The 21251-nt window shown below is 50.4% G+C and overlaps 2 protein-coding genes across 4 annotated transcripts in view; one reads left to right on the forward strand and one right to left on the reverse strand.

Moving 5' to 3' along the window:
• The first annotated feature begins 5387 nt into the window (after positions 1-5387).
• On the forward strand, positions 5388-13306 carry LHFPL7 (LHFPL tetraspan subfamily member 7). The gene is made up of 4 exons (XM_006220265.4): positions 5388-5442; positions 9414-9631; positions 10406-10544; positions 13044-13306. Exons 2-4 carry the CDS (start codon positions 9431-9433, stop codon positions 13304-13306), a joined length of 603 nt encoding a protein of 200 aa, XP_006220327.2. The 5' UTR covers positions 5388-5442; positions 9414-9430.
• Positions 13307-19956: 6650 nt separating this feature from the next.
• The window catches only part of SGSM1 (small G protein signaling modulator 1), a 70394-nt gene continuing 69099 nt past the window's right edge, over positions 19957-21251 (reverse strand). For all 3 annotated transcript variants that reach the window (XM_072952922.1, XM_072952920.1, XM_072952921.1), the window contains one exon: positions 19957-20888. In XM_072952922.1, coding sequence (XP_072809023.1) covers positions 20800-20888 — 89 coding nt within the window. In that variant the 3' untranslated portion in view covers positions 19957-20799. The remainder of the gene's footprint in view (positions 20889-21251) is intronic.

The following is a 21251-nucleotide window of genomic DNA, read 5'->3' on the forward strand; positions in this document are numbered from 1 at the left end:
GCCTAGCCTGCTGGGGGCGGGGCCTCGGGCGGGGACGCGCCCCCGTCGCCATGGGAACCGTGGCCGGCGGCGCCTGCGCGGAGAGGCCCAGGGCGGAGCGCAGCCGGCCCGACCCGTGCTCTCTCGCTGGCGCCGGGCCTGGGTAGGGTCGGGCAGGTCAGAGGTCGCGAGTTTGCCCCGATGCTCCTCCCGGAAGCATCCCCGGTCCCCCTGCCTCGACCCCGCTGCGCCTGACTCAGAATGTTGTTCATGATCCCCACCCGCGTTCCTGGGGTCAGTCCCCGTCTCCAGCCGGGGTCCCCCGCAACCGACACCGACCAGCCGCGCGGCCTGCGCCCCCCAGAGCCTAATGCAGCCCGGGAACTCAAGGGGCGCTGGGTAAAGCCTCGCCCATTGAATCGCTAGGGCTGCAGGCGCCGGCCCGGGAGCGAGCGGGGTCTGCACGAAGCACTCGCGCCGTCTTGCAGCGAGCCGGGGGAATTGCACCCGGGGCCGCAGGGTTGGGGCCCTAGCAGGAGGCTGTTCACTCCGCCGGGGCGCCTGCTGTATGCCACGCCTGCTGCCGTTGTGTTGAGGTGGAGATTGCGGAGTGAGGCGTATAGAGACTTTTTGGACAAGTTGAAGGATCGTAGAAAGTCACTTCTGAATGAGAAAATGCCTGTTTTTCCATCCTTTACTCATTTCATGCCATAGACCTTTATTAAGCGCCTACTGTATGCTGGATGCTGGGGACCCAGCAGTGAAGCAGCTGGCAAGATCCAGGCTCTTGTGGAGTTTACAGACATTGCAAACAATATTTGCACAAATAAATTGAATTGCATTTGTGACTTTTGCTCCCAAGGAAATGTATATAGATTGAATAACCGAAGGGCCTAAAATCATACATGCATTTATTGTAAGTCAGTTAGACCTTAATAAATTTAGAGAGAGGAAAAAACATCACACTGTGTGGCTTCAGGAGAATTGGCAGGGAGCTCTCTTACCTCCTCTCTCTCAATTTGTGTGTGTGTAGGATGAAGGTACTCCAGTTACAAGAGATTTATACACCATATCCATTGTTTCTTTTAGTCTGCTCTTCTGAAGTAGGGATCACCACCCCCTTATTTTACCAAGGAGCAGCCTGGGGCTCCCTAAGAGACTTGCCCACAGTGACAGAACCCAGAAATGGTGAGGTGGTGGCCCCATGAGGTCTTAATTTTTGAATAATCTCCTGCATCATTTGGTGCCTTGAGAACAGCCAACAATGGGACCCAACTCAGTGGCTTTTAAATATGACTGCCACTCCCAGGGTGGGGACTTCGTGGCAGGGGACTAAGAACGGCTAGATTGAAAGTTAAAATCCCTCAAAATCCACCTTTAAGCAGGGCCTTTACATGACGTGTATGTCATACGAGCAAAGGCAAATCATTGTTATTGTCTGCTGCCCTTTCTAGAATTTCTGGAGGCAGGGCTTTTGTCTCTTCCTGATTCTCAATGCTTAGAGCAGGGCTTGGCACAGAGTGAGTGCTCAATAAATATTAAGCTCAATAAATATTGGGTTAAATGCAAGGATGATCAGCTGCCGATAGAATACCCTCTGCTACCTCTCCTCCCTAACCTTATCGGAACTTCCCGTCTCTCCCCGGCAAATCTCAATTAACCAGAACGCGTGGCCTGAGGGTTCTGTTGAACTGAATGTCTCTCAGCTCCCCAACCTGCTTAGTCCTCAATCTTGGCACCTCCTCTCCACCCCAGCACTTAAACAGGGGAAGGGAGAAGACAGTCCTTCTCCTGCCACCCCTCACAGAAACCCCAAATCTAGATGTGTCCCCAGCCCTAACCAGCCTACCCCCCGATTCTGGACCACAAAAGATGCCCTACCCCAATTCCAGGATCGATTCTTCTACCCAGGCTTTGAAGGGGGCTCCCAGAAGTGCCAAACTACAACTCCCAAGGGCCTCCTGGCCCCAGAAGGGGCGGGACTTCCTGGTTCAGCCCCACCTTGGCTGATTCTCCCTGCATTCCAGTGTCATCCGTCCCAGGTGTGAGCCTGCCAGCCGGCACACACCCAGAGATTACACCCTGACCAAAGAGGTGTCAGGTTGTATGTTGTTTTCAGAGCCAACACCTCAACCCCAACTCCCAGCCCTGGCTTTTCTCTTACTGTGGGTAGAGGACAGTGCCACCTGGAGACTTTCCCAGAATCCCTTGTCGGCCGTCATCTACCCCCTCCTCTAGGAAGTTTGTCCTGATTTGCCAGCTCTGCTCTTAGACTCTGGCAGCACTGTCCAACTTTCTGCAATGATGGAGGTGTTTTATATATGCCCTGTCTAACATTAGCCACAGATGACTATTGAGCACTTGAAATTCAACCGGTGTGACTGAGGCACTGCATTTTCATTTCATTTCATTTTAATTAATTTAAATCTAGATAGCCATGTGCGGTACAGCTACTGAATTGAACAGGATAGCGCTAGAACTCACATACTCCTTGGCAAAGACCGTATTCATGCGTTTTTACTGGTGTATATATCTCCATTTTGTTTCTCCTGTAATTTACCTACTTCTTGAGGGTGAGCGCTAGTACATTCTTTGAAATATTTTCTCTCAACCCCAGGCCTTTGCCCGTGCTGTGCCCTCTGTCTGGAACACTTTGCCCTCTGCCTGCCCATCATCTGTAACAACTACATGTCCTTCAGGTCTTAGCTTTAATGTCAGCTCCTCCGAGAAGCCACCCCTGACTACCACCGCTGACCACCATGCCGCAGCCTCTGAATCTTCTACCCTCCCCTAGACACTGATGACATGATGACACTTCTCTGTCTCACTTTCTAAACTGTGAGCTCCTTAGGAGCAGAGATTAGTATAATATCTGAAACAGAGTTGTCCTTCGTATGGTCAGGCCACTCAAGATGGCTGTTCTCTTGCTCCCTGTTCATCTCCTGCTCAACCCGTGCCTGCTTCACTTACACCTACTCACGTGACTGACCGTCCTTCATTCTTGCCCCCCCCACCCCCGCCCCCGGCCCCGCCCCGGCCCCGGCCCCCGCCAGTGATTGTTCTTTTCAAAGGGGCGTGCCCCTCTGCTGGTTTCCCTGGTAACCGATGAGCCAACCTGATGTCAGTCCCCACTGTAAATGCTAACCAATCCCTCCCCCCACCACACCGGGAGGGAAGGCTGCTGCCAGTCCTGCCTGCTGCCAGCCCACAGTGGGTTGTCCCTCCAGGACCTTGCTTTAGACGTGTAAGATCCCCCTGTCCATCAAACCACTGATGTCTCAGGCTCTTTCTTTGGTCTTGAAGCTGGAGGTGCAGCCCAGTAACCCTCAGTAAATATTCCTGGAGTTTAACGTTGAACGCATATTTCCGCATGATACAGTCCAGTGCCTGGTTCATGGCAATGATACTAATGAAAGCTGTTTTTGTTTTGGTTGGGGAGTATTTAGGTTTATTCATTGATTTTATTCTTAGAGGAGGTACTGGGGATTGAACCCAGGACCTCATGCATGCTAAGCATGCGCTCTACCACTTGAGCTATACCCTCCCCCCGAAAGCTGTTATTTATTGAACCAAGACTTTGCCTGTGCTGTCTCATTCAGCACAACAACAATCTTATCCTCTATTTTATCTCTTTTGGAGGTAAGGGATCTGAAGCTCAGAGAGGTTAAGTAAGTCATTCAAAGTCACACAGCTAGGATCACAGTCTGGGTTGCCTAGAAAACATAGAACCTAAGGCAAAATTTACATGCTAATGCTTTATTCAGGATGTGATCCCAACTTAACAAGAATGAAGGAAAAGGGACTGTGAGACTGGGAAGGAAGGAGAGCAAATATAAGATGTGCCCTATGATGGAGGTAGAGCGCATGCCTAGCATGTACGTGGTCCTGGGTTCAATCCCCAATACCTTCGTTTAAAAAATAACTAAATAAACCTAACTACTACCCTCCGGCGACACAACCCCCCAACAAAAAAAAAAAGACATGACTTACTGGGTTGGCCAGAGCTTTTCAAGAAAATACAGCCAGGAGTTCCATCACTTAGGGCGTCTCCGGAGAAGCCACGTGAAATATTGCAGACATCCCATCTCCTGTCTCATTAGTGACTGTTGGCCCAACAGCTCATTTGTGGGCTGTGTGACCTGTACCTTCAGGCAGCCATGAGGGAAGCCAGTTCCACATCCAGAGCTTCACCTGAGTGGCTTCACCTGAGTGTGGAAGAGGTGTCGCCCCACCTCCCAACCCCGCTGGGCAAGGGTCCAATCAGGTTGGTTGGACAACAGCTGGGGGTGTTGGGAGACCAAGCCAGGACTCCGGCCTCATCACTGCAGGCTGAGGTGGCCAAGTGGCTGCAGCGACTGACCTGGGCCGCCTGCAGCAGGAGGCGAGCGGAGGCTGGATGGCGTCCAGTGCGGCTGGGCGGCCGGGAAGGAAGCGGCTAAGCACACCTGAGAAGCAGCACCCATCAAGCCGGATGGAGCTGGTAAACGTCAGAACTGGGATTCAGAACCAGTTCAGACTAACTCCAAAGCCCTTCTACAAACACGGATTGAAAGAGAAAAATGAATAAATATGTGGTTGAATGAGTGGGAAAAAAGCGCTGGCAATCATCTCTTCAAAACCCTGGTGTATTCCAACGCTCTCATTTTACAGCGGGGAGACTGAGGTCCAGCAATGCAGAGATGCCGTGACCAAGGCCACACTGAGTGTAGGTGCCAGAGCTGGGACTGAACCTCAGTCTCAGGCTTCACTGGACCCGCCTGCTTCTGACAGCACCAACTGGTGTGTCTTATTTATCACGTCAGCATTTATAGCATCATAGTGATGCCTCTTGTTCTCACTTGCCCAGCATCCATCCTCCGCTCACAGCACCTTGGATTTCCTCCTAGAAACCACCCCACTCCCCACCTTTATTCCATGTCTCTCCAGTGCATTGAACCCCATAGCATGCCTACTCTAATCCACAGTCCCCAAATCCTAGTCCTAAGGCTCAGGACCTAGGTCTGGCCAGTCAGAGCATCCTATTTCCCTGGCCACAATAACTGGTTCATGGAAGGGCATGTAACACAAGTTTGTCCACTGAGAGTTAGTCACAGCAATTGTGGCAACTATGTGCAAAGAGGAGCTTCTTTTCTCCATGGTTGCTAAGCCTGGAGGCGCCAGAAGCCATCACTGTGAGAGAGAATCTGCCTGAGAGTGAACTCAATGCGGCAGAAAACAGAGCTGAGAGAAAGAGCCATTACTTGTTCACCTGGATCCAGCTGTGCCTGAAGCTGTCCATGGAATTTACAGTTTTGTAAGCCAGCACATTTCCCATTTCTAGTTGAGCCAGTTGGAGTTGCACTTCCACCACTTACAGCAAAAGACAAGACAAGCACCTACACTGAGCCAAGTTTTATGCTGAATGCTGGGGATAAAGACTTTTCAGATCCAGTGCCTGCTCTCTGGAAGTTCACAGGCTACAAGGTAGATATTCAAATCCCAGAGAAATATCCCTCAACTAGAATTACTGAGACAGAAAGGCTGAGAGCACAGTGGCAAGAATTTCAACACCCAGTGTTTAATGTAGATCGGTTAATCCCTAGTCATGCCTTCTCCTACCCAGGAAACACCCTAATCTCACCTCATCCTGATCTGGGGCTGGCTTTTCCTTCTTTGTCCAGCCCACCCAGCAGCCCCAGTGAAAGGCTGTCTAGATTTAAGGAACTAGAAAGGAAAACACACACACACACACACACACACACACACACACACACACACACACACACATACACACACCCTTCTCAGACCAGCTTATCACATACCTGGGTTTTGTTCACTAGCCTGAGAGTTTCCTTCAAAAGGAAGGACACCTTTTACAAGGTCACAGATTTATGTTCAAAGCTGGAGCCTGAGAAGAAGTGACCAGGTTGGAGGGTCTTGACCAGAAGTGTGGTGAGTCTGGAGGGAGGAGTGATGTGGAGTCAGGAGTGGGGAGAGAGGAAAGTATTGTCCAGGGGCCATAATGAGCATTAAGGATCCACGAGCCCCTGAAATTACAAACAATATTGTGTGTGTGTGTGTGTGTGTGTGTGTGTGTGTGTGTATTTAAGCCTGCACGGGGAATGTTTCCATGATTTTAAATCATATTTTCAAAGGAATCTATCACTTTCAAAAGGTTAAAGTCTAGGACGTGGCCATCCGTTTGCCAGTGGATGACTTAGTCTATTCAGGCTGCTATAACAAAGTGCCGTAGATTAAATGGCTTATAAACAACAGAAATTTATTTCTCACAGTTCTGGAGGCTAGGTATTCCAAGATCAAGATGCAGATAGATTAGGTGTCTGGCGAGAGCCCGCTTCCTGGTATGTAAAAGGCCATCTTCTTGCTGTGTCTTCACCCAGCAGAAGGGGCGAGGGCACTCTCTGGGGTCTCTTTTATAAGGGCACTAACCCCATTCACGAGGGCTCCACCCTCATGGCCTCATCACCTCCCAAAGGCCCACCTCTTAATACCATCACCATGGGGGTTTGAATTTCAACATATGAATTTTGGGGCTTAGAAACATTCAGTCCGTTGTGATGGGGGAACTGAGACTCAGAGCTGTTACATGACGTAATTCGACCCAGCGCACACAGCCAACTTGTAGCGGAGCTGGAATAGAACCAGAAATCCGGCTTACCTGGCTGTGCAGCTGGGAGAATGAAACAAAGGATTCGAGTCAAAGTCGTCACCCACTCTGACTTGCCCGTCTTCAGAACTCGCCCTGGATGTCACCCTGTCTGCCCTCAGCATCTCCCTGAGCTTTCAGCTGTGTCTGTTTGCATCTGTCAGTCGATGGGTGGGCAAAATACACATGTCAGACTTCACTTAGGCTAGCAAACCAGCCCCTCCTGCAGCTTCGCCATCTCAGTAATGGCAGCTCCCCCGTCCCAGATGCCAAGGTCGAAAGCCCTGGAGGCATGCTTGCCTCCTCACGGTCCTTCACACTCCAAGTCCAATCCGTAAGTAAATCTGGTCGGCTTGTCCTTCCTTCGACCTTCAATATAGATCCAGAACCAAACACTCCTTGTCCCAGGACATCCCAAGGCATTAGCAGCCACCTGTAAAGTCCCCGATCCCAGTTCTCCTGCCGTGGCTGCCTATGGCTCTCCTGGGACCATCTGTGCTCCCCTGGCTGGAGCAGAGGGGAGGATTGACCAAACTCCAACCCTGGCTAGCCCCAGAAAACCGCTGGGGTATTTATTTGCCTCTTAAACTAATTCCTTGATATCACTTTGGGTTTAGGACCCAGAATCAGGAGCCCGATTCCTTGAGTTTGAGTCCTGGGTCCATCACTTGCTTCCTGAGGCTTCTCTTTGTCATCTGTAAAATGGGTACTACTCACCCTACCATGGAGCGGCTACAAGGGCTTAAACTGAGCGAGGCTCTGAAAGAGTTTAGAATGGAGCCTGATGGGTGCTCAAAAATTGTCAACTGCCATTAACAGTTAAATGCCACGCTGGAGGAGAAAATACTCAATCCCTTTCAAGTTTCCCCTAGGTGGATTCCAGCTGATTGGAGACCAGCCGGATGTGGTTTCGGGTTATAATGCCTCATTTAAGTTTCTGGGCACCTGGACGATCAGTGTGCTTTTCCCAGGTGACATTGAGCACATTATCTGGAGAACAAAACTCCTTTCAAGGTCAGAAATGCCCAGAGAGGCACTGGGGCAGCCAGAGAGAGGCCGAATCACGGGCCTCAGCCAGCTCAGGGCTCCCCAGCTTCCTGGCTGGAATTACAGCCCTCAGGATCCTGCCAGCTCCAAAGGAGAGGCTGATTTTGGTGTAGAGGGGAAATATTTCTCCTCCCTCACGGAGCTGCTTCTCACTTGCCGGCTAGCTGCCGTGAGGTTTTTCTAATCCTGGGAATAAAATGTGTCTCCTAACCCTCCCCTACCTGCGTGGGCTTAGCTCAGCCCCGCCCCCTGCAACACACCTGCATCTGACCCCCTAGAACCTGCACAGCAACCCCAGCCCCGTTTTCCAGAGAGACGAGGTGCCCTCCCCAAGGTCATAGTGCTGGGAAGACCGGGATGTGGTTTATCTGCGTCTTTCTACCACATCACCCTGCTCAGCGATGGAACCTAACACTACCTGCCCCCCAGGACTTCTAATCTGCTTGTACAGATGGAGAAACCGAGGCCCAGAGCAATGGGGCAACTTGTCCCAGATCACACAGCTGGGAAGCGGTGGAGGGACTGGCCGGCCTCCAAGCCCAGGATTTTGGCCACGTTTAAGGTGCTGGCTGGGCTTAGAGTTCCCAAAGGGAAAGCCAAGGTTGAAAAGCACTGGTCCTGAAAGGTCTTGTGTAGATGCCCTTGACTGTCTCAGCTGCTTCTGACACTGGGTGCCCTTGGGCTGGCTCAGTCCTTCTGGGCCACACTTCTGACCATCAATGACAACACTGGCAATGAACAAGCCACTTTCCTGCCTCAGCCTCCCCATCCAACCTCCATTAGTATTTAGGGAAGACCAGGCTTGAAATCAACTCTCTTTCTCATTAACATACATTTTAAGTTTAAAATGGATCACCAGTATCCTGCTAAAAACTAGAACAAAACCACTGCCACAAATAAAAGAAAATCCAGCCAAATTCCCCAAATCTCACAAGTCTCCATTGCCCGCGCAAGGCTCCCCGTCTTCTTAAAAGGGAAGATTGACAGATGGTTGGGAAGTGTTTAAGATCTAGCAGCTCCAACAGAGACTTTCTCCTTGATGTAAAGAGGATTCAATGCGAATGAAAACTAAGTAACTCCTGGCATTCTATAATTTAGAGACGTTTAAGTCTGGGTCCGAGTGCCACGTGGACATCCCCCAAGGATCATTTCCAGCCCCACGAAAAATGACAAGATAGAAAACAGTGTCATTTACATACGTGAAAAATACACAGATACTAAACAATATCTATTTTGCAAAAATACCTCCAAACAAAAACATACACGGTCAATAATTAAAACGGTCAGGGATTGGGAGGAGTTAGCTGATGGATAGTGGGTTGTTCAAAACACAGCATCCGTGTGATTTTGAAAAAGGTGCCCCCTCTGGATACAAGCAGACCTTTGGACAGTGCAAAGCTTGATGGGCAGAGCGAATGTATGAAGGAACAAATGAATGAGTGAATGCACCATGAAAGAGGGGGCTTGCCTGGACCCGTGATGATTATTTCCCATGAGGACTGGTTGTGTTTAAAGGTCTGTTTAAGCAGTAACATTTTTTTAAGATTTGGGGTCTCTGCTTGCAGGACTTGTTAGGGCAGCGCCCCCACCCCCACCCCAGTTAACACCTCCCGTTGCATCCCAGGTCGAAGCCGGTGTTGATGACCTGAAGGCAGGACCAGATCCCTGGCTGGTGGGGGAGGGAGACCTTCGCCAGCCCCTGTTTCTCTCCTTCCACTAATCTTGCCCTTTGACCCCCTAGGTCACTGACACTCCTTGATGGTGGGCAGCATGTGGGCAGCTCTGGGACTTTCCCTCACCTGCGTCTCAGCCTTCAGCCTTACCTCCCCTGCCTGGTTCCAGGCCCCTACCTTCTCCTTTGGTGTGCTCACCTACTGCTCCTGGCCCCAGGGCGACAGCAGGAACCAGAGCTGTGGGTCCTTCAGGTCCCTGGATGACATTCCTGACTTTGCCTGGAAGGTGAGACTTGGGCTCACTGTTTCACTGGGACCTCGGAGGGCATTCTTAAACCCATCAGGGCCCCCCCCCCCAAAAGCCAAGTTCTGCCCACCTCCCTTCCAGGCTCTAACTCTGTAGGTGTGGGGTGGGGTCTGGCTATCTGCATTTTAGCAAACACCCCAGATGATTCTGAAGGCAGCTACCAGCCAGTCCAGCGCCTTTGTACAAATTAGGAAAAGGGTGTCCTTTCTTCGGTACACTGTACTGCCATCTGCTGGAAGATTGCTGTAATCAATATGCAAACCTGTGAGGACTCCCAAATGCGGCTCCTCCAGTTGTGCAGTGCACAACATACACACACCTACCTGGTCATCCTTTAAGCACTGCTAGGTCTGAAACTCCAGCTAAGGTGTTGAAGGTCTCTGTTGTGCTGCAAATCGCCAGATTCAACACTGGGGACAATGGGTGGGGACTGCCAGATTACACAGCCTTCAAAATGGATGATTTCAAAGGTGCCTCCCTTGGTGCACCTGCCATACAGCAGGTCCTCAATAAAGGGAGGGGATGGCGGTAATAGACTGAGACCTTCATTCTGTCTTTACCTTTTAATTAGCTGTGTGCCCTGAGGCAAATGACCCAACTCCTTGTACCTCCATTTGTTTATGTGTAAAACAGGGGTGATAATGGCAGAGACCTCGTGGGGCTTTGAGGACTCAGGGGCTGATCTGTAAGCAGAGAGAGCATAGGACTGCACCCACCCCAGACAACACCCTCCCTCCTTTCTTTTCCTGGCAGGTCTCAGCCGCGATGCCCCTCGGAGGCTGGCTCCTGTTGGCCTTCAATGCAATTCTCCTCCTGTCCTGGCGCCTGGCCCCCAAAGGGCTCTGTCCAAGGAGGGGTAGTGGCCCAATGCCCGGGGTGCAGGCAGCAGCAGGTAAATCCACTGTCACATACGAAGTGTTTCAAACCTGTTTGTGGAATGAATGAGTGGATGGATGAATGAGTCTGTAAACAGAATCTTGACTGCTGGTGGAAACTCAGAGATTGCAGACTATTCCTGGTCCTTTAACAAGCCAGAAATTGGGGGTAGAGGATGGCATTGTTAACATTACCCTCTCCTGCCCTCAGCCAAACCCAGTCCTAACAGTCTATCCCCTTTGTTTCTCTCCTATCCATTCACTTTGCATCATTTTTACTGGAAACACCATATACAGTAGGGTAGGTTGTGTACTGCACAAGGGAGTCCAGCTGAGGGCTGAGAGCTGCTGAAATCTAGCCTATGCTCCACTTGCTAAGCTGTGAAACTGCAGCGCTACATCTGCCCAGAAGGGTTGCTTTTCTCCAGTTCACACATGGGCTTTGGAGGATCTAGCTCAGGTCTTGATTGTAACCCTCATCCAATTAATTCTCCACCATCTCTCACCTGGATCAGAGGTGACCGCTTCACGGGTCTCCCTGCTGCCACCCTTGCCTGCTACAGTCTGCCACACCCTGGCCAAGTGGGTCCTGTTAAAACTGAAATCAGATCACGCCACCCACATTGGCTTATCCACATTCCTATGACTTCCTGTTACCAATGAGGCTCTGCTGATTAAACCCGCATTCCCTCACCAACGTCATCTCTCGCCTTCTCTGCCAGGCTCAGTGTGCTCCAGCCACACTGGCTTGCATTCTGTTGCTCATACACGCCAAGCTTGTTCCCTCTGCCTGGAATTCTTTCTCTACAGATCTTCACGTCTTGCCCCTCCCACTTCATTAAGGGCTCTGCTCAAATATCACAGTCGTTGTGAGGTCTTCCATGACCTCGAGGTAAGGGAGCTTCCTTCCCCTTAGGGTCTCCTTTTTCTTAACTTTGCTTTGTATTTTCCATGGCACTTACCTGAAATATCTTATCTGCCTCCTTGATTATTACGCCTCTCTTTCCACTAGAACATCAGCTCCATGAGGGCAAGGATGCGTCTGCCTTGCTAGCATCCAGCACCTAACACAGTGCTTTATACATAATAGATGCTCCCTCAATATTTGTTGTATCAATGGATGGGGATACAGTCTTTGTTCTAAGCTAGCACAGTGTCCAGTAGGAGTGGGTGCATCAGGCAGTTACAACTCGGTGGATATTTGACATGGCAGGGATGAGCACAGGATGCGAGGAAAAACTCCTAGAGGTAGATACAATGTGTGGAGGGTGTTAAGGAGGGCTTCCTGGAGGAGGCACCACTGAGCTGAGTCCGGAAGACTCAGTGGGGATTAGCCAAATGCAAAGGGCATTTCAGGTAATGGGAAGATCGGGGCAAAGGCATGGAGACAAGAGAGCAAGTCTTGTGCAGGGAACTTCAAGTGGACTGGTGTGGCTGAAGGGAGGCTGGGGGTGGGGTGTCGCATGATTCTCCTGCACTGGGAGTGCCTTGAAGATGAGGAAGTGTCTCAGTATCGTTAGTGCCTCCCACTGTGCCTCAGTTTTTGATGAATGAATGCAGGATGGATGGGATGGATGGGTTGGTGAATGAATGAAGCAGTGGTGTGGGTAAGTAGGTGAATGAACTGATACATTAGTAGAGGGTGGAAGAATGGATAGATGGATGGAGGGATGGGGAAAATGGGTAGACTGGAATATGGATGGATGGATAGATGATGGATGGATGGATGGAAGGACTGGAGGTGGGGCAGGTGGCTAAGTGGGTGGTTGGATAGATGAATGGGTGAGTGAATGGCTAGGTAGACAGAAAAATGAAGACAATGAGTGGCTTAGAATATGGTTGAATGGATGGGTGAGTAGATGAACAGATGGGTGATAGGTGGATAAAAGGAGAGATAAGACAATAAATAAGTGAGTGGATGGATAGATGTGTTGCCGGAGAAGGAAATATCATATTCCAGGACCTGTGCGAGTCCCTGGGATGGACCATCACATGAGGGTCCTTAGCTGCACACAAGACGGAGCCAAACTAAAGTGCAAGCAAGTTTATCTGGCGAGATACACACTCCAGAGGCAGAGTGCTGGCCTTCTCGGAGAGCGAGAGTGGCCTCAGGGCACAGGGTGGTCGGCTTCCACGGGCCGAGCGATTCCACGTGCTAGTGAGTGGGAGAAATACTCTTGCTCTTTCGGGGAAGGGTGGAGATTTCCAGGGATTGGGCCACTGCCCACTTTTTGGTGTTTTATGGTCTGCCTCGGCACTGGCGTGGCTTAAGGGGGAGTGATTTTCAGTATTATAATGAAGGCGTAATGAACTAAAGGTCAGTGACTGGACTCTTCTCAGTGCCAGTTCTAGCCGGTTCCAGCCTGTTCTTATTGCCCCTTAACAGCTGCACCTCTTGTCCATTTCTCTGCCTCTTTCCCTCCCGTCTCAGCTGGGTGGGTGGGTGGGTCCCGGGATGGACGGCCAGCCCAGAGCCCCCTGACCGACACACTGGTTTTCCTTCCTGCTGTCTCTAGCCACTGCCACCATCATGGGCCTGCTGGGTTTCCCCATCAGCTTGGCTTCCCCATTCGCCAAGGAAGTCTGCTTAGCCTCCTCCGTGTACCACAGTGGTCAGTGCCAGCTGGGCTGGGGCTATGTGACCGCCATCCTCAACGCAGTCCTGGCCAGCCTCCTGCCCATGATCAGGTGGCCCCACACAACTGAGGTCCAGAGGAGGACCATCCTCTTTTCCCGAGACACTGACAGCATCATCCTCGCACCAGAAATGAGCAAATAAAAATATCCCAGGAGAAGCAAAAAAGAGCCCACGCTAGAATTGTATGAAATCACTATGCACCCAGATTCAAATCCCACCTCTGCTGCTTCCTTGCTGTGTGACCTCAGGCCAGACACTTCACCTCTCTGGACCTCAGGGGATGCTTCTGTGAAGTGGAGGGTGAAATACCTTGTAGGGTTGTTAGGAAAATTAACTTGAGATGCTGTATATATTGTATGTATGTATTGTAGCACATAGCACTCAATAAACTTTAGTTACTATTATTGTAATCCCTACCTCACAGGACTGTGGTGAGAATGATATCTATTAATGAAGAGTGCCTAGAGGCAATTCTGAGTCCATGGTCTTCACTCAAATACTACCTCTTTTAATGGGTATGTGTACATTCTCTCTCTTCCCTCCCTTTTAAAAACTCCTCCTCTCTTGAAGAATTTGAAAATTACTCATTTTCCCATCAAACATTTTGTGGGTACCCATTATAGATAAGAGTTGGTCCTGCGTTGGGGTGGGGAGGGGAGGACAGGCGTTAAGGACTTGTCTCAACCCTCCACGCATATAGTCCCACTGATGTGGAAAGTTCACTGTTAACTTGGGGCACATGAGGTGCCCCACAATCCAGTCCCAACCTCTCTCTCTCAGCTTCTTGCTTGTCACCCAATGAGCCCTGCACCTCTCCCTCCAGCCACACCGAGTCCTGAGCCCACAGTGGGTCTCTTCACAGCTCTACCCCTTTTGCACACATTGCTTTCTCTGCCAGGGATGTTGGATTCAGTCTGTGGCTTTTGCCTATCACAGCCCATTCTTTGGGGAAAGCACCCTGATCTCCCCTTGGGAAATGACCCTCGGCAACTCTCTGACGGCCTCAGGCTTTATGATGGACAAATGAGTCCTTCTAGCCAACCAAGCCTGGTCAGACAGGTTGGGTCAGAGATAGGCATGGAACCTATATGAGACGGCATAGTTGAGTGGAGCCATGAGATGGAAAGAGATGGAGGTCTGTGGGCTTCATTTGAATACCTGGATCCAGCCATGCCTGCTTCCCTACCTGCAGGAGACATGGGCACAGGCAGCTCCAGGCCAGCATCCCTCTAGCTTGACTGTTCCAGAAGAATGAGTGAACCGCTCTCTTCCCAAGGAAGGAATCTGATTGGCCAGGATGGGGTCATGTGACAACTCCTAGAGGGGAGGGGCATTTCAGTAATCTCACTAGACCGCATGGTTAAGTTATAATGTAGGAGATACAGTTCCCCAGAAGATGGGAGAAGTTGCTGGTCCTACAATGGGGCAAGGATGCTGGGCAAGCAAAAACATTCAATGTCCAACTCTCCCTTTAAGGGAAGATTTATCATCCCCATTTCACAAAAGTACAAACTCAGAGAGGTAAAGTCACTTGCCCAAGGCTGCACAGCTGATCAGTGACAGAGCTGGGATTTGAATACAAGTCTGTCAGACTCTGATGGAGGCAAAATAACACCTGGAGTTATCATCTCTGCCCCGACCCAGCTCATCAAACTCTTTTGGCTTTAAATGTTCAACCAAGAATATCCATAAACAACACTATGTGATTAGGGCAATTCTAGTCTTTGGAAAACACACAGACCACAGAGAATGCAGGCTGCATTCATCTCTCAGAAAAAAAACAAGGACAACTTGACAGCTTTTTGAAAAAATTAATAGAATAACAGAAAACCCAGGAAGTCATCACATGATGTTTAAATCGATTCGGAGACCAGCGGTGGATTTCGAGTGTCATCAGGAACACTTTGATGTGAATCAGGCTTGTGTGGGAAGATTCCTGGAGCCCCAAGCAGCGTCGCAGTGCCAAAGGCAGCAAGAAGATGCCACGAAGGAGAAGCCCAAACTCAGCTTCAGATCACCCACCTGTGCTCAGGATGAGCCGTCTCCTCTCTGTGATAACCTTACGATGGCCCCAAGTCCCCTAATTTTCTCTTTGAGCAGTTTCAGCAATGCCGAAGGGGGCAATTCTGCAGCGTGTAAAGCAGAAGCATTTACAGAGACGCTGTCTTTATTTGCCAAGAGACAGAGAAATCTGTCTGCCTGATTTTCTCTTCATCACAAGAGGCGTTTGTTTTTCACAAGGAGCCCTGCGCCTACCAAGGCTGGAAACCACTGTGCCTGTGAGTCTGAATCAAGAAAGCTCGGAAGATGCTGGAAGATTCCTGCATAACACCCTGATGTAATGGAAAGTCCCCAGGGAACTGCATGGTTCTGTGCGTCATTCGCATTCTCCTAAGGTTGACTTAGCAAGGGACTGGCAAGGTGGCACTTCAAAAAGGATCAAACTGTGCTCCTCTAGAGTCATTACCTGTCCTAGGCTCAAGCTCTCAATGTGCCCCGTGCCTTGAAAGCCAGCAGCAGAGAGATCCGAGAGCCCTTTCCTGGCTCAGTAGAATCTGACGCAAACTGCGGAGTCAGTGTGGGATTTGCTTCTGCCAGGAAGTGATGGTCCCACTGCCCCAATCTCCAGTTGCCCCATCACAGCCCAAGAGGGCTCAGAGCTCATCCCTTCCCCAGTTCTCCTCCAGCAGCCACAGTCTCTCAGGTTTCAGAGACTGCCCTGAGAACCTGAGCCAGGCAGATGACGGGAACTCGGGGAAACTGAGATCCCAACCAGGAAACCATCCTCGGGGATGTTAGGGACAGAGGGTCCCAGTGAAAGAGAGGAGCCAGGACTGAATCCAGACCCAAGGGAGGCATTATTATTCCCAGTTCACAGAAATGAAGACTAAGGCTCAGAGAGGTAAAGTTACTTGCCTAAGGCCACACAGCCAAGAAGTGACAGATTTGGGATCCCAAGTCATTGCTCCCCAAACAAGTGGACAAGAGACAGAGGTGATGATTTTAGTTGGCGCAGCGAGCAAATCATTCCCATTTCAGTTCTCCTTTAAGTCCTCCAAGAAGAGAGGCTTATCTGGGGCTAGCATGTCTTTAGTGCCTCTCCAGCCCTCATGACTTCTTAACAGCGAGCCAGAGAGCAGGCTTCAGAAAGCCTTTGGTGGGAAATAGTATTTTGGCAAGATAATAATATTGATTTTTACAACTATCTTCTGTTCATGCAAATGATCCTGACTTTCCATCAGTTTGAAGTTTAAAAGGTGAGTTGATTTAAGGAAAACTAGTAAATACTTTACTAGTGGTACACAGATACGGTCCAAATCATAAAGGTGGACTGCAGGTGACTGGAGCTTCAGGGATGCTGTTGTAAAACTTGAGGAGAAGACTCATTGAGTGATGGGTCTACCATCTCTCAAACTCGAGCCATCTGTTGAAAAGGAAAGCTCTTCCCTCCCACAAGCCAAATGGGAAGCTCCAGGTGAAAAGAAAATGGAGCGTGGTTTAGAAGAGAGATGGTCGAGCAGCCAGAGGACCTTCACACCCCAGCGTCATTCTAAACAGGAACAGCATCATTCAAGGAGAACACGGGTACACAGACAAATACTCGTGGCTACAAGGAAAGGAGGCAGAAGGGGGAGAGAGAGAGGAAGGAGGAGAGGAGTAGGAGGGGCGGGGGAAGGAGGAGATAAAGAAGTGGAGGGAAAGAGGGAGGAGGAAGAAGAAAAAGATGGGAGGAGTCTACCGGGACAGTTTTGCGTCACACACACACACACACACACACACACACACACACACACAGCAACAGAGACACACACACACACACACACACACAGCAACAGACACACACACACACACACACACACACACAGCAACAGAGACACACACACACACACACACAGCAACAGAGACACACACACACACACACACACACACACACACACACACACACACACACACACACACACACAGCAACAGAGACCCCTTCTCCAGCCTTGCGCTGAGTCCTGAAAATGTGTCCAGTGGCCCGAGACTCATTTTCTCACAACTATGCAAAGTGCAAAAGCACATATTTAGGAAAGTTTTTACAAACGCAAAAATATTCTCTTAGGATTTTTTTTCCCCTATAAACTCTATCGTCCATCACCATAAGTCAATAGTGCATGTAGGTGCCTGTTTGTACACTCGGTACCCACGTCTGGCAAGGCCAGGCAGCTGCAAACAGAGTGGTGCCTTCCCAGAGGAGAGCCAGTGTACCAAGTTGTGGGTGGAGCTGGGGAAATGAGACCAGTGGCTTCAAAGGATGGTCAGGATATCGGGACCAAGCTTTGCTCTCAGAAGTTTCCCCCAGAAAGCAGCAGCCCCACCTGCCCACTGCTGTGTGGCTTCAGACTTACCTCCGCTAGGAATCTTCCAAAAAAGTGGTGACTGGGCTCCCCCCGGCTGCCCATGCCACCCGACACTCCTCCTCTACTTTGCTGGCTTATTTGGAAACTAACTGTTTCTATATAAAACCTGAAATCCTGATGGGTGCACTTTAGATTAAATCAAGCATTGCTTCTGCAGCAGAAAATCGTAAGTTTCCCTTGACCCACGGTCAGAGGTTGCTGGGGTGGAGACCCACGCAAGGTCTCCATTGCCCAAGGACTATGGTTCAGAACAGCGGCCATGAGTGGGCATTGTGGATGCTGTCAAGATAAGCTGATGGTCCGTGGGAACATTAGGGGTGACAAAGGAGCTACCCCAGCAGTGGGGACACACTTGAGGCATCAACTTAGAAGGATGCTCTTGAGTCCAGTGGCTGGCCATCTAGGGACCCCTCTTGTGCATGGACCTTGGGGTACACGGTAGACTGTTTGCGTTAATGGCCTCAGTTATTTCCCTGCCTATATTGATAACCCTTTTCAATGTCACTTTTCAAAGCCTCCCATCAACTGGTGGAGTCTACTTCTTCATCCTTTGAACCTGAGCTCACCATATGATGTACTGTGACCAACGGAATATGGTAGAAATGACTTTATGCCAATTCCAAGTCCAGTTCTCAAGAGGCACAGGACACTTTTGCTTGCTTTCTTAGAAACTGCCATCATGACCTTGTAAATGAGCCTGAGCTAGCCTACTGGAAGATGAGAGATACACTGCCCAGTTACTCCCACTGTCCTAGCCAACAGTCAGCCAACTGTCAAAAGCAAGAGTTGCCTGGCTGGCCATCAGCTGACCACAGACACATGAAGAAGTCCAGCCATGATCAGAAGAACCTCCCAGCTGAACCCAGCCCATATTGTTGACCCACAGAATCACAAGCTAAATAAATGGCTGTTTTAAGCCACTAAGGCTTAGGAGGGGTTTGTTACTCAGCATGACTTACGTATCAACTAACTGATACAAAAGATGACATGTGATTGACCAGCCTTGAACTTCCTGGGGAAAAGCCAGTCAGCTATCAAGAATCTGTCCATCTCTGGGTCTGGGTCACTGGGGTGGAGGGCGTGGCATGGGGTGCAAGGACACGATCTTCAGAAGTGAACATTTCTTTCTTTCAAATTAAAAAAAAAATCCCCAAATACAGAAACAAAAAATAACCCAGGTTTACACATTTCTGTTTATATATATATATTTTCTCTCTATATAGACATGACTTCTCAGTAAACAGTTACAAGATATGTTGGCAACACTGAGAACAAGAAGGCGCTCCATAGATGGAACGACTCCCACGTGTTTGATGCTGGGACACAAGGACACACACGACGCACAGAGACCCAAATAAACACACTAAGCAGAATAAATATGAATTATTCCAAGTCACAACCACGATGCTCTCCGGAACACCACGAGACAAGGCAGAGAAAAGATCTTGTGCTGTACTTTTCAGACTGGTCTGTTAAAAAATAAATTAAGAATCGGAAGGTCCTGGGTCTTGCTAAAATAATGTCCTCTGTAGTGAACAGCTGAGTGGCAAAATAAACTTTTATCTGGACAGGACTTTCATACATTTTTCTCCCATCTTGGGAAGCTGGGGGACCACGGCGAGGAGATGCAACTCTCAAGGAACATCTAGTCTCTTCCATTCTGTCCAAGAGACCCCACTTGGACGGAAGTTGGGGGTTTGGATGCAGTGGAAGGCGCTGGGTCGGAGGGAAGAGCCTTCACAAGCACGCCGGGCAGGGATCACTCCCCTTCCAGGTTTGCTCAGGGCTGGAGGACAAACGCACCCCTTCTGCACGTGCTTCAGTACGCTTTCCCAGTCTCCTCCCCTCTCCAGAATCCTACCTGGTGCCCTTCGGATGAGCATCCATCCCTGACTCTCCTGTTTCTCCTGATTCTAGTGCAGCCTCAGAACAGAAGGGCTGGCAGCCCTGCTCTCCTGCGAGGGCAGGTCGGCAGGGTAGATTAGCTCACTTACGGTCTGTCTGGGGATGGGCAACCCTTTGTGTGAAGACGTGGAGGTGACCATTTCCCGGCTTAGCCGTGACTCTGGTACCAGTTCATCAGCTGATGCTTCTTTCCCAAGGAAGACCCCCACCACCACGCCCACCCTGGCCAGACTCTGTCCTTTGTCCTGAGTGAGCAAGGGCACTTGGGGGAAAGTCAGCCTCCCTGAACAAGTGGTTTGCACCAACACACACCTTCCAAGCTTTTGGAACACCAGACCCAATGTGTGGACGGAGAGACGAGGTCCTCCCTAGGAAGACAGGAAGGCAGTGTGGACTCTGCCCTGCCTGGCGGAGGGGGCGGAGTTGGGACAGGACTCCATAGAAGCCAATCTCCCACCTACAGACACTTCTCACAGGCAGACATCCTTTTTGAAAAGAAGAAGTCTCTTCCGGGCCAGGTGGAGGAGAGAAAATGAGAGAATACAATAATTGGAATTCCAGACCCCAGGCGAGATGAGTAAAGGACCCCCACGTGCCTTTGCTAAATGCGAGGAATCAGGATACAGGCAGCTCAGGTACAAAGCAAGTGGGGAGGGAGATTCACTGGGAACCTCGAGGCCAGCTGTTCTCAAATGGGGCTGGCACCATCTGGAGGTGTTCTGGCTTGTCACAAAGGGGTGGGGAGGAGTGTGCTACTGGCATCCAGCAGGTAGAGGCCAGGGATGCTGCTAAAAATCCAACGGTGCCCAAGGGCGGCATTCCCCTCCAAAAAAGAATTACCCAGCCCAAATGTCAACAGTGCTCTGCTCCAACTCAACCTGCCAGCCATGTTCTGGAACATCTCCACAGGCGCCTTCCGACTACAGAGGTAGCCCCGCAGACCTCTCCTACCCCCGTTTCCAAAAAAATTCCCTCCCTAAGTCTCATCCGACAAGACAATGTGGAGGGATGGGAGAGAGAAGAGAGACAATTCTGGGGACCACGAACGAAGATGTTCCCTTGGTCCACCAACAACCGCCAACTCCCACAGAAGAGAAATCCCAGACTTGGGCGATCTTTGGTCAAACAGGAAAACGTAAGGCTGAACTGAAGGGGCAACCCCTCGACCCCACCTGTCCGGTGGCTAAAGCTGGGGTACTCTCTCTTTGCTCAGAAGTAAATGCTCATGAACAGACACCAGGACCTCCGCTCCCCGGTGGCCGGGAGGAGAAGCGGGTGGGACAGGCGGGCGGCGGCTCGGCTGATGGTGCCTGGGTGACGTGGCCCTCACTTGTTCTCAATCAGGGTCTGCACCTTGTACACGAGGTCCCGGGCCAGCTTCAGGACCTGTTTGGTGTTGTGTCGCTCGGCCATTTCTGAAAGAATGGAAGGCAAAAATCTCATGAGCCTCCTTCTGTGTTCATCTTGAGGCCATACCTCCAGCGCCCAGAGGGGTCTCTGGGACATCCCCCTCATCATCGTCTGGCACCATCCCCAGAGCAGCTCTTGGGGAAGGCCTGCATCTCCAGACCTCAGTTTCCTCATCTGTGAAATGGGAATCATTAACCGGACCTACTTTTACAAGGTCACTGAGAGATGAAATGAGATGAAGTTGGCTCACAGTGTGTGTTTAAAACAATGTTAGGACCTCCCACCCCGACTCCTACAAACACAATGACTGGGAACCTGTTAAGAAAGCAAGGCCAGGCACATGGTAGGCGCTTAAAAGTATAGAAGGA

The sequence above is a fragment of the Vicugna pacos genome, chromosome 32, assembly GCF_048564905.1.
Source record: "Vicugna pacos chromosome 32, VicPac4, whole genome shotgun sequence".
In the NCBI taxonomy this organism is placed as follows: domain Eukaryota; kingdom Metazoa; phylum Chordata; class Mammalia; order Artiodactyla; family Camelidae; genus Vicugna; species Vicugna pacos.

Coding starts and splice junctions, on each gene's coding strand:
- LHFPL7 (XM_006220265.4), top strand. CDS start 9,431: ATGGTGGGCAGCATGTGGGCAGCTCTGGGACTTTCCCTCACCTGCGTC. Junction 9,632..10,405: donor TTCCTGACTTTGCCTGGAAG/GTGAGACTTGGG, acceptor TTTTCCTGGCAG/GTCTCAGCCGCGATGCCCCT. Junction 10,545..13,043: donor CGGGGTGCAGGCAGCAGCAG/GTAAATCCACTG, acceptor TGCTGTCTCTAG/CCACTGCCACCATCATGGGC.